Below are 13,335 nucleotides of genomic sequence, written 5' to 3'. Positions count from 1 at the left end.
TACTCCAAACTCTGACATCCGGTGCACATGAAAGAGTGTTAAGGGCTGCTTCTCCCCCTACACCCCAAGCCCAGGAGGGGCTGGGACAGGACTGGCAAGCGGCCGGGAGAGCAGCCTGGGAGCCTCCAAATTCGGGCTGGCATCAGAGCTGGCATTTCGCTTTGGGAACCCATCAGAAAGGTCTGCAAGTGTGAGCCTCCCCTTTCACAGCAGTCTCACGAGCTGGCCCATGTCTGCCACCTGGATGTGGATCCCAGCAGGGCACAGACACGGCACTCTCTCCAGGGCTCGGTGATTCCACAGGCCACTTGCGGGGCTTTCACATGGCTCTGACAAGGACAGGCCTCTCTCGTTCATGAGGCCAAAGGTGAGGCACGTGGCGTGTGTGCTCAGGTGGTGCTTTCTTTGAGGAGCGAGCACGCCTCACACCTCTTTACAAAGCTCACCACAGTAACAGGGCAGATCTGAGAAATAACAGTAAAAGTTTCCAGGCACTCAGACTAGAGAATACCCAGCAATTTAGAAAAATGTGCGTCTCAGGTAATTGTCCTATTAACGTGAAACCATGGCAGGAGGTTTAACTTGAAACCTCAAGACCGACTTACCATAATCAAAGCTGGGGGACAGATTCGTGTGTCTACTGCAAGACCGATCAGAAAATAACCTCGATTCCAAAAGGGAAAGGATCTTGTTAGCAGACTCGGGCATGAGTCAGAGAGGAAGCAGAAGGCCTAGCCGAGTCTCGGGAGAGTCCGGACTCTCAGCTCGCACATGGCACACGGAGGGCCCTTGCAGCCAAGGGACACGGGGGAGGAGAGTAAGGACACAAACCTGGGCTGGGCGCCCCAACTTACCCCGTCCTCGCAGGCGGCAAACCTCAGGAGCGAAGAGATACTGCGCTGCAGCAGCTGCAAGAACAGCCACGGGCGGGGTCAGGACCCCAACCCCGCTTACCCGGAACGATCCCCCACCGAGACCTGACATGTGGCTCTAAGCCACCAGCTTCCATCGCAGAGCCTTAAGTCAGACAGGGGAGGGCTGTGGCCCCTCGGGGGAGCCCTGCCCCCTTTCCCAGGAAAAGAGCAGGAGATGCAGCCCTGGCCCGGCCGCGGGTGAAGGGGGCATGCAGAAGGTGAATGTGGATGCACGAGCTCCCGCTGGTTCCTACCTTGACCCTCACTGTGCACTGGGGTCGCAAGGGGCAGTCCAGGAAGACCTGCAGGTGCCTTCTGAGGAGGGGAGAGGTGACCACGCGGGAGCAGTCCCCACAGGAGAAGGCGCCCCTGTTGTTCGGAAACAAGAAGGCACAGAGCGCGGGAGCCTGGCGGCGGGCAGACACACAGACATTCCCTGCGCGCGAGCGAGTGTCCGCCTGCCGTGTTAGAGGGGGGCTCAGAAACCCGGCTCCTGGAACAGGTCCCAAGCAGCCTGGGCTCTGCGGTCGCAGTGCCCGGAGTGGGGGCCCCCCGGCTGAGCACGCGGCCAACAAGGGGAAGGGCCGGGCCGGCCAACCTGCTCCCACCAGCAGTGTCTCTGCTCCTTCCTGCTTCCAAGGAAGGCCTGTCCAGGCCACCACCTGTGAGGCGTCAAGAGGCAGGAACGTGATGACACACCCTGCGCACGTGCCTCCGACAGTCACGGGGGTGCCGGAGGACCGGCTCCGAGGACGGGCCCCGGGATGGGGGGCGGTAAGGCTGGGCAGGGATGTCTGCTTGCAGAGGTCGGCTGTGCCGTCACCAAGTGTGTCTCAAGTTCATGTTAGCCTCGAGTTCTTTTTCTCCCGCCTGATAACAAAGAAGCTGAGGAAACCTGGCTCTTCTCTCTTTTAAGACAGGAAGAGCCTCGGGGAACAGCAGAACCCCAGTCGTGAGGAGAGAAAACACGGCGCCTGGCCTCCTCCTGCAGCTTGGCCGCTCCGTGTGCCCTGGGCCTGGCCCCCAGCCCGAAGCACAAGGCAGTGGGGTCCCGGGCTGCTGCTGCCGCTGCCCCTACCTGTCTTCCGGCCTCCGTTCCAGTCTCTCACCGCCACACAGGTCACATGCAGGCCACGAGCAGGCGGTGCTCTCGTCCACGGCGACCACAGCGCCTAGGCCCAGGGAAGCAGACCTGGGCTCAGAGGCGGCTGTCCCCCAACTTCTCTTTGCCCCTCAGGTCACAGACGGTAACATGAGGTGCCCCAGGTTTGCTTCTCATTTGTGAGTTTATATAAATGTTCCTAAGCTTTTTATAATTTCCATTTATTGCACAAAATTACAACAAAGAGCAAGTTTTAAAGCTCAGGCATATTACTACCTAACCGAGTATTTTCATTTTTGCCTTTTTGCAACGTGCATGTTCTGAGGCCGTGACAAGCAGCCCATCCCTGCACCGTCTCGTCCTGCCCTTAAGCTGCTGCATGGCTGTCCCCTTAGGTCACGGTTCTCTCGGCCACTCTCCAGACTGGACACCAGGTCTCCAAACTGCCCTAGCCCGAGGCGGTGGGCGTTTGTCTACCTGGCTCCTTCTGTGCTGGACCCTTCTCTTAGGATGCGCTCACAGAGTGGAGTTACTGCGTCCAAGCGCGTGAGCACAGAGATGGCGGAACCCCTTTCAGAGGCGCTTCCCACAGAACCTCCGACTCCTGCCGTCCACGCCCACCCACTGCACTGACGCTCACATGCAGTATTTGCCTCCTGGACAGTAGGCTGGAATTCCACAGCTTAGGTTCCACTTCTTTGATACGGAAAGAGAAATATTCTTATTCGTTTGTCAGTATCTCTTCTTATGTGATTTCTCTGGTTCCCTCATTTCTTTTTTACTCCAACGTTTGTGATTTATTTATTCAACAAACAAATACATATACAATGCTCTTTAGTGTGGGATATACACATAGCACTTTGAACATAAGGGTAGATACCACAATCTACACTTTCATGGATGCCAGTCAGGCTGGAAAAGCTGATAAACAAATAACAAGTAAAAAGATCATGAAATATGGGAGAAAATATCTGCAAAAGACACTCTGAAAAAGGACTGCTATCCAAAATATATTAAGAACTTTTAAAACTCAACAATAAAGGGACTTCCCTGGTGGTCCAGTGGTTAAGAATCCGCTTTCCAATACAGGGGGCACGGGTTCGAGCCCTGGTTGGGAAACTAAGATCCCATATGCTGCGCAGCACAGCCCCACCCCACCCCCCAAAACAACAACAACAACAACAAAACTCAACAATAAGAATCAGAATAACCTGATTAAAAATTGGGCCAAAGACTTTAACAGACACCTCACCAGAGAAGATACAGAGACGGCAGAAAAGCATGTGAAAAGATGTTCAGCATCATGTCTTGAGGGAAATGCAAATGAACACAGCAATGAGACACCGCGACACACCTATGAGAACGGCCAAAGCCCACACACTGACAGCACCGAATGCTGGTGAGGATGTGGAGCAACAGGAACTCTCATCATTGCTGGTGGGGATGCAGAATGGTGCAGCCACTTCGGAAGACAGTTTGGCAACTTCTTACAAAATTAAACACAGTCTTACCATACAATCAAACAATCACGCTCCTTGGTATTTACACAAAGGAGCTGAAAATGTATGTCCACATAAACACCGGTGAATGGATACATAAGCTCTGGTTCATCTAGGAAGTGGAATGTTATTCAATGATTTTTTTTTTTTTGCGGTACGCGGGTCTCTCACTGTTGTGGCCTTTCCCGTTGCGGAGCACAGGCTCCGGACGCGCAGGCTCAGCGGCCTTGGCTCACGGGCCCAGCCACTCCGCGGCATGTGGGATCTTCCCGGACCGGGGCACGAACCCCTGTCCCCTGCACCGGCAGGCGGACTCTCAACCACTGCGCCACCAGGGAAGCCCTATTCAATGATTTTTAAAAAATGAGTTCTCAAGCCGTGAAAAGACACGAAGGGACCTTAAATGCATATTACTAAGTGAAAAAAGCCAAGCTCAAAAGGCTACACACTGTATGATTCCAACTACAGGACATAATGGAAAAAGCAAAACTATACAGATGGTGAAAAGATCAGTGGTTTCTGGGTATTAAGCGGGAGAGAGGGCTGAAGAGGTGGAACACAGAGGATTTTAGGCCAGGGAAACTATTCCGTATGACGCTGTCATGATGGCTACATGTCCTAAGTGTCTAAATCCATAAAATGACACCAAGAGTGAACCCTGCTGTAAACTATGCACTCTGGATGATGATGATGTGTCGATCAGGGTCATCAACTATCCGGGGGGAATGCTGACAGCGGGCGAGGCTGTGTGTGTGCGGGGGTGGGGGAACACGGAAAAGCTCTGTGCCTTCTGCTCGGTTTTGCTGTGAACCTAAAACTGCTCTAAAAAAATCAGTTTATTAAAGAAAACCATGAAATAAATGCTAAATTGAGAAATGGAAAAGACCCCTCAGACGTGTAAAAGAGAGGCCTCTAGGCTGGCCTAAGTGTCAGGGGAGACTTCCCGAAAGAATGGACCCGAGGAGGGGCTGAAGGTAGGGAGAGGCACAGGCCCACTCTTCACCCTGAGGTGGGGCTGGAGGCCAAACAGTCAGAAAGAAGAGGCAGGTGAGACCGCTGTGAAGTCCGCAGGCTGGCAGGCCAGGACCATCCAGGGTCTCGCTGGGGATTCTAGACTTGGTCTTGGAAGGGATGAGAAGCCAGAAAGGAATTTTAAACAGGGGATTGAGTTGGTCTGATTTTCTTGGAATGTGAAGCATTGTACATACCATCAAGATTCACTGCAAATCACAGACCATCCTTGTTGAAAAGTGGTGAAATTAGACTTTGAAAAAAAGGAAGATGTGACCTAAGTTTCCAGAAAGATAGAAGAGTCATCCTTCACACTCTTGGAGCAAAGAATTTCATTCTCCACTAGAACAAACATTAGGAGAAAACTTATTTGTAGAGGATAAAAGAGAATGACGAGAACTAGGTAGGCTCAGTTTATCAAAATGCGTTCATGCAATGCTTCCTTGAATGGCTTTTTAAAAATGAAAATAATACAGCTTGATTTTAAAAAGGCTGCCTAGCTAATTTCATTGTTCTTGCAAATCTAATCAACATTGAGTCAAAGCAATGAAAAGTCAAGCCAATAAGAGCTTATAATACAGCCGAAGGCGTGTCTTCATGAATGTCAAGAGTGCAGGTTGCAGGGAGGGCTCCCACCCAAGGGGGTGTCAGCACAGAGGCTCACACAGTCCTTGGCAGGTCTGCTAAATGAATTAAGAAAAAGAAGACTGCTACAAACCACAGTTCCCTTTACCCTAGAATATCTTTGGGTGTTAACAGCATTCACACTTACATGGGATTAAGCAATTTCCTTCCAATTAGGGAACAAGGCACGAGCTGAGGAAATACATTTCATCTGGGGTCTCCACACCACTGGCAATCCCTTCTGGCAACCCAGGGGACAGCTGGGAATTGTACTATTAACCTTTAGTATCTAGAACATTCACTTAAAGAAGCATCAGAAGGAAAACAACAACTGTTGTTAGGGTTTGAGAATTCTGGCAAATTGCTGCAATTTGCTGTTAAAAGCCTTTACATTCTTTGTCTCATTTACAGAAACCTCTTGTAATGAGGCTTGGGAAGGTGAATCACATGTTTATGAAAACGACTTTGTAAAAGGTCCTTCCTGAGGGTCCTATCGGAAGCCCTCCGGCCCATCCTTCGTGGGCGGCCAGCTCTCTGTCCCCGCCCTTCTTTCTGGCTGAAAGAAGTTGGGGCTCAGGACCTTCTTCTAGGTCGAGGTCGACACCCGCTTTGAGGACAGGACTCTGCCCCATGTGTGACCGCACCCCCTGCACAGTGCAGGGAAGATCACCACCCACCAGCAAGCGGCAGATACAAAGTGTCAAGTGGGGCAAGGAAGATAAAACCAACTGCAAAACTGTCCCCAAAAACAGACTGGAAGGAAGTCCCTGCAGCTCTGGGAGCCGACTTTCGGGGAGGGAGGTCGCGGGCGCCGTCACCTCCTGGAGACGTCTTCCTGGCAGGTGCCGCTGGCTCTCAGTGAGTGGCTGACGCACAGGCCGCTCCCTGCGTCCATCCCAGCTCTGCTCAGGGAACACGCCTGCTGTCCTGCCAGGTCCAGGCGGCCAAGGGAGACCCTGAGGCCAGCTGAGAGCCCTCCTGGGGCAGGCTGGGCAGGGCAGAGCACGGCTGAGGGGCTATCCTGGATTTGATGGAATCCAGTCTGGGCCAGCCCATGGCTGGCTGGAGGGCAGGGGGTCCCGTCCCTGTGTCCATCTGGGAGCTGGTTCCTGCATGGCCTCTGCCTTGGCTGGGGGCTCCTGTGTGGGAGGCTGGGCCAATCCCTGGTTTTTGCAGCTGGGCTTCGTCTTCTCATCCTCCCTAGTTAGCTGGGCCTTCTCGGAGGATCTGGCCGCACGGTGCTAACCGTCTGTCCATCTGACCCACCTGCACGCCTGCAGGACGGCTTCAGAGAGACCCACAGAGTGCTCAACGTTAAAATGGTAATGAAGGTAGTGAAATGATACAGGTCAGAAACTGGACCTACGTAAAGGAAAGGAAGGGCACTGGAAAAGGAATAAATGAGGGCAAAGTAAAATCTTTAACCTTTGTTGTTCTAAACTGATCTGTAACAATGATGGGTTCAGTGTTATGCCTTGTGAGTAAGTGAAGTGAATGACAGCTGTTATCAGGGACTGAGGCAGAGATTGATAATGTGGCCACACCCTGAAGCAGGCAGTGTTATCTGAAAGTGGACTGGACTGGTTCTAAGTGTACACTGCAAACTCTAGGGCAACTACTAAAAATTTTTTCTAGAAGTATAATTGACACACTGAGAGGAGAAAATGGAATCATACAGAATGCTCAATTAAGATGAGAAAAGGCAGGGACTTCCCTGGCATCCAGTGGTTAGGACCTGGCGCTTCGACTGCCGAGGGCCTGGGTTTGATCCCTGGTTGGGGAACTAAGATCCCACCTGGTGCAGCCAAGGGGGAAAAAAAGATGAGAAAAGGCAGGAAGAAAGTGGAAAACAGAAAAAGAAACAAGAGCAAGGAACAGAAAGCAAATATATGTATGATAGATCTTAACCCAATGACATAAATATTCACTTTAAATGTGAATGGTCTAAACATAAGAAAGAGACTCTTCAGAGCGGACAAAAACTGTGAGCCATCTCTACGGTGTCTACAAGAAATCTGCTTCAAACACAAAGACACACAGAGGTGAAAAGCAAAGGGATAGAAAAAGGTATATTATGCTCATGCTAATAAGAGAAAACTGGAGAGCTACATTAATTTCAGACACAGCTGACTTTGGAGCAAGGAAAGTCATCAGGGATCAGGAGGGGCATTACCTCATGGGAAAGGGGTCTGTTCTCCTAGGAGACGTATCTGTCCTTAATGTGTGTCTGCCTAACAACAGGCTGCTAAAACCACGTGAAGCCAACTGACAGAACTGCGAGGAGAGAAACAGACCCATGGCTGTATTTTATATATTGTGTTTGGAGACTTCAAGTCCCCTTACCAGTGACTGACAGATCCACAGGCAGAAAATCATAAAGACATAGTTGAACTGAGTAGCACCATCCCCAGTTCTGACTGATGTTTACAGACGCCTCCATCCGACAAGAGAAGGACACACCTTCCTCTCAAGCTCTCATGGGACATTCATCCATACAGGCCACATTCTGGGCCACAAAACACACCTTAACACATTTAAAGGTATAAAAATCATACTAAATATGCTCCTAAACCACAATGGAATTAAACAGAAATCAATAACAGAAAGATAACTGGAAAACCCCCAAATATTTGGAGATTAAACAATGCACTTCTAAATAACACGTGGGTCAAAGAAGAAATCTCAAGAGAAATTTTAAAATACCTTGAACTAAATGAAAACAAAAGCACATCAAAACTTGTGGGATGCAGCAAAAGCAGTGCTTAGAGAAGTTTACAGCACTAAATGTAAATATTAGAAAACATCTAAAATCGATAATCTAAGCTTTCATCTTAAGAAACAAGAAAAAGAGAAGCAAACTAAAACACAAAGTAAGGAGAACATAAGCAATAACAAAAATTAGAGCAGAAATCAATGACACTGAAAACAGGAAATCAATAGAAAAAAATCAAGAAACCCAAAAGTTGGTTCTTTGAAAAGGTCAATAAAAATTAATAAACTTCTAGCTAGGATAACCAAGGATAAAAGAAAGAAGAAACAAATTATTTATATCAGAAATGAAAGAGGGGCTGTCATTACTGATCCCATGGATCAGTAATAAAGGACAATAAAGGAATAATTAAAAGGATAATAAAGGAATGTCAGAAATAACTCTATGCACCCAAATTCAATAACTTAGGTGAAATGGACCAATTCCTTGAAAGACACAATCTGCAAAAACTCCCACAAGAAGAAACTAGTGATCTGAATAGGCCAAGACCTACAGGCACACCTCAGAGATACTGTGGGCTCGGATCCAGACCACTCACCACAATAAAGCGAATACTGCCATAAAGCGAGTCACATGAATTTGGGGGGTTCCCAATGCATATAAAAGTTATGTCTACACTATACTGCAGTCTATTAAGTGTGCAATAAATACATTATGTCTAAAAAACCCCATTTAATTAAAGAATACTTAATTGCTAAACTATGCTAGCCATCATCTGAGCCTTCAGCAAGTCATAATGTTTTTGTAATAGTAGCATCAAACATCACTGACCACAGATCACTACAGCAAACATAATCATAATGAAAAAATCTGAAGTACTGCACAAATTACCAAAACGTGACACCAAGACACAAAGTGAGCAAATGCTGTTGAAAAATAGCACTGAAAGACTTGCTTGACAGACACAGAGTTGCCACAAAACTTCAATTTGTGAAAAATGCAGGATCTACCAAGCTCAATAAAACAAGGTAAGCCTATATTAAAGCAATTGAATCAATAATTCATAACCTTCCAAAACAGAAAGCACCAGGCCCAGATGGGTTCACTGATAAATTCTATCAAACATCTAAGAAAGGAATTATACCAACACTCTGTAATTTCTTCCATGAAGACAGTAGCAGAAGGAATATTTCCCAACTCATCCTCTGAGGACAGCATTCACCTAGTACCAAACCCAGATAAAGACATTATCATGAAAGGAAAACTACAGACCAATATCTCTCATGAACATAGTTACAAAAGCCCTTAACAAGATATTAGCAATCTAATCCAACTATATAAAAAAAAGGATTATACCATGACCAAATGGGATTTGTTACAGGTTTATAAGGCTGGTTCAGTATTTAAAAAATCAATTACTGTAATTTATCATATCAACAGACTAAAGAAAAATCATATGATCATATCAATAGATGCAGAAAAAGTGTTGGACAAATCCGACACCCATTCATGATAAAAACTCTCGGGGCTTCCCTGGTGGTGCAGTGGTTGAGAGTCCGCCTGCCGATGCAGAGGACATGGGTTCGTGCCCCGGTCCGGGAGGATCCCACATGCCACGGAGCGGCTGGGCCCGTGAGCCGTGGCCGCTGAGCCTGCGTGTCCGGAGCCTGTGCTCTGCAACAAGAGAGGCCACAACAGTGAGAGGCCCGCGTACCGCAAAAAAAAAAACAAAAAAAAAACACAACTCTCAGTAGCCTAGGAATAGAGGGGGTTTCCACAACTTGGTAAAGAACATTTACAAAAAATCTACAGACAGAATAAACCAATAAAGAAGTTATGTGATTTAAGAAAGAATGAATCGAACCATTAGAAGGGAGGCCCAGGACAACAGTCGACAACAGAGCAACTAGTCAAGATTGGTTCAGAGGGACGGAAGGCTCCAGGAGAGAGATTACAAAGGAAAAGGATGACTCCAAAGATTTGTCACCGTTTTTGAGGATTTGGGAGAAAATTAGGGTGTAGGGCAGGCAGTGCTAGGAAAAGAAGAGTCAACATAAAACTCCATGAAAATAACCATAGAAGAAAGGAACTAGAGTGTGTAGACTAGTTTCCCATTCAGCTAAAAGTATTTATATAGTCATAATAATAAAAATACCATTTTTAAAGATTTTTTTCATGTGGACCATTTTTAAAGTCATTATTTAATTTGCTACAATATTGCTTCTGATTTATGTTTTGTTTTTTTGGCCATGAGGCATGTGGGATCTTAGCTTCCCAACCAGGGATTGAACCCACACCCCTTGCACTGGAAGGCGAAGTCTTAACCACCAGACCACCAGGGAAGTCCCAAAATACCATTTATTGATTTTCATCCTTGAGGATCAACCTGTAGACAAAGTGCAAGGCTTTATAGCTACAGAACAGTATCGACCTTAGCAACACACAGAACCAACTGCAGGGGAAGGAAGAGAGCGGTGGGAGAAGAGCAGGGTTCTTTTCCTTCAATGTGGGGAATAAAGAGATTATCTTTAGCAGAAAAAACAACAAACAAACAAACCAACCCCCTACAGCTAACATCATTACCTACTGGTGAGAAAGAAAGTTGATGCTTTCTCCTTAAGATCAGCAACAGGGCAAGGAAGTCCCCTCTCACTGCTTCTATGCACCCTGGTGCTGGGAGTCCCAGTTTATGCGAGAGGCCAGAAAAGGAAATAAAATGTATACAGGTCGGGAATGAGGAAAAACACTGTCCTGTCCACAGATGACAGTTTTCTCTGTAGAATATCCCAAAGAATCAACAACAAAAAAATCTAGAACTGCAAACATGTTTGTAGCTAGGTTGTAGGATACAAGGTTAAAATACAAAAGTCAATTGCTTTCCTATATACTAACAATAAATGAGGGAATTTGAAATTAAAAACACACAACACCATTTACATTAGCTAAAATAACTGAAATACTTAGCAAAATATGTACAAGATCTATATGAGGAAAAGTACAAAACTCTGCTGAAAGAAATCAACGGTGAGATACTCCATGTTTACGTACAGGAAGACTCAACAGTGTTAAGATGTACATTTTTTCTAAGTTGCTCTACAGATTCAACACAGTCCCAATCAAAATCCTAGCAAGTTATTCTTGGATACCAACAAACCGATTTTTTTTTTTTTTTTTTTTTTTTTTGCGGTACGTGGGCCTCTCACTGCTGTGGCCTCTCCTGCTGCGGAGCACTGGCTCCGGACGCGCAGGCCCAGCAGCCATGGCCCACGGGCTCAGCCGCTCCGCGGCACGTGGGATCCTCCTGGACCGGGGCACGAACACGTGTTCCCTGCATTGGCAGGCGGACTCTCAACCACTGCGCCACCAGGGAAGCCCCCAACAAACCGATTTTAAAGTTTATATGGAAGACAAAAAGACCTAGGATAGCCAAGACAATAAAGAAGAACAACGCTGGAGGACTGACACACAACAGAGCTACCATAATCAGGACAGTGTTGTATCAGCGAAAGAACAAATAAATCAGTACAACAGAATAGAGAGCCTAGAAATAGACCCACATAAATATAGTCGACTGATCTTTGACATTTCAATAGAGAAAGGACAGCCTTTTCAACAGTGACAGAACAACTGACAAACACATGGGAAAAAAATGAATCCAGAAAGACCTTACACCTTTCACAAAATTTAACTGAAAATGGATCATAGACTTAAGTGTAAAATGCAAAACTATAGAACTCCTAGAAGAAAACAGGAGAAAATCTGGGTAACCCTGGATCGGACAACAAGTTTTTAGATACACTAAAAGCACAATTCATGAAAAAAAAAAGTTGATGTTGGACTTCATTAAAATTAAAACTGGTCTTCAGACACTGTTAAGAAAATGAAGAGACAAGCCAAGGACAGGAAAAAATATTTGCAAAAGACCTATCTGACTAAGGACTGTTATCCAAAATATATGAAAAAACTCTTAAAACTCAACAAGAAGAAAACGAACAACCTGAATAAAAAATGGACCAAAGCCCTTCACAGACACCTCACCACAGAAGATATACAGATGGCAACTAAGCACATGAAAGACGCTCCACATCACATGTGGTCAGGGAAACGCAAACTAAAATAGCAATGAGGCACCATCACACACCTGTTAGAATGGCTGACAATCTAAAGCCCTGAGAACACCAAACGCTGGTGAGGACGTGGAGCACAGGGGATGTGACCTGCCGCAGAGCTCTGCTCTGGGGGCACGAGGAGGACTCTGCTGGCCCAGCTCTCCCTCCACTGCCCAGGCGTCACTCCATGGGTGGTGCTGGCCAGAGACCCTCCATCAACACTGCCCTTCTCCAGAGAGGCCACAGTGGACACTGGATCTCTCACCGTGGGCCACGCTTCCCGACACTGCCCTGTGGTCATCCTGTCTGCGCCGGGGGTGCCCAATCTCAGGCTCAGTTCTGTCCCTTGGAAGGGTTACCTTCTACAGAGGGAGCACAGCTTCTTCCTGGTTCTGACGCTGTTCTCTACTTAGGATCGTGGCCCACATGAACACCATGTGAAACAACAGGAATACACCCAAAGGACGGAAAGTAGATGTCCACCCAAAGGTCTTACATGAATATTCATAGCAGCATGAATCACAGTATCAAAAAAATGTGCATCAACTGATGAATGGATAAACAAAACAGGGTCTACCCATACAATGGAATATTCAGCCACAGAAAGGAATGCAGCCTGAGAAATGCCTCGAAAATGTTCTGCTGCGTGAAAGCAGCCAGAAACCAAGGAGCACACAGTGCGTGATTCATGCGCATGAGTGTCCATGAGACTGAAGGTAGAGAAGCGGGAGCCAGGGGCTGGGCGGGGACGGGGCATGACTGCTGACAGACACAGGCTCCCCTCTGGGGCCAGTTAGTGGGTGTGCCTGCACAACTGTGTGAACACACTAGAAACAGTGAGCTGTACACTTTAAAAGGGTGAGTTTCATCTCAACGACACTGTGATTGAAAACTAGACTGCCACTTGTCTTCAAAGCCACTCAGATGACAAAAGCCAAAATGTAAAATAGGAGGTGGTTGCACAACCCTATAAATGGACTAACGGCCACTGAGTTTCTCACTTTAAAATGGTTAATTTTGTGTTCTGTAAATCTCACTATAAATTATTATTTTTTTAAAATATTAGGGTCTCGGGCTTCCCTGGTGGCGCAGCGGTTGAGAGTCCGCCTGCTGATGCAGGGGACACGGGTTCGTGCCCCGGTCCAGGAAGATCCCACATGCCGCGGAGCGGCTGGGCCCGTGAGCCATGGCCGCTGAGCCTGCGCGTCCGGAGCCTGTGCTCCGCCACGGGAGAGGCCACAGCAGTGAGAGGCCCGCGTACCGCAAAAAAAAAAGAAAAATAAAAAAAATAAAAAAATAAAAAAAAATAAAATATTAGGGTCTTCAGAAAAATCGGGTCTTCTCTCTATCCCTACAAGTGTCTACA

The 13,335-nt window shown here is 47.1% G+C and overlaps 1 protein-coding gene across 2 annotated transcripts in view; it reads right to left on the bottom strand.

Moving 5' to 3' along the window:
• The window catches only part of SPIDR (scaffold protein involved in DNA repair), a 337,315-nt gene that overhangs the window by 4,455 nt on the left and 319,525 nt on the right, over nt 1–13,335 (bottom strand). For both annotated transcript variants that reach the window (XM_081258205.1, XM_081258206.1), the window contains 3 exons: nt 1,993–2,086; nt 1,169–1,283; nt 855–908 (listed from right to left, as the gene is read on the bottom strand). In XM_081258205.1, the coding sequence (XP_081114331.1) occupies nt 855–908; nt 1,169–1,283; nt 1,993–2,086 (263 nt within the window). The remainder of the gene's footprint in view (nt 1–854; nt 909–1,168; nt 1,284–1,992; nt 2,087–13,335) is intronic.

The sequence above is a fragment of the Mesoplodon bidens genome (genome assembly GCF_964165515.1).
Source record: "Mesoplodon bidens genome assembly, chromosome: 16".
In the NCBI taxonomy this organism is placed as follows: Eukaryota; Metazoa; Chordata; class Mammalia; order Artiodactyla; family Ziphiidae; genus Mesoplodon; species Mesoplodon bidens.
The sequence above is the reverse complement of the archived record's forward strand: the minus strand, read 5'-3'. Positions and strand labels throughout refer to the sequence as shown.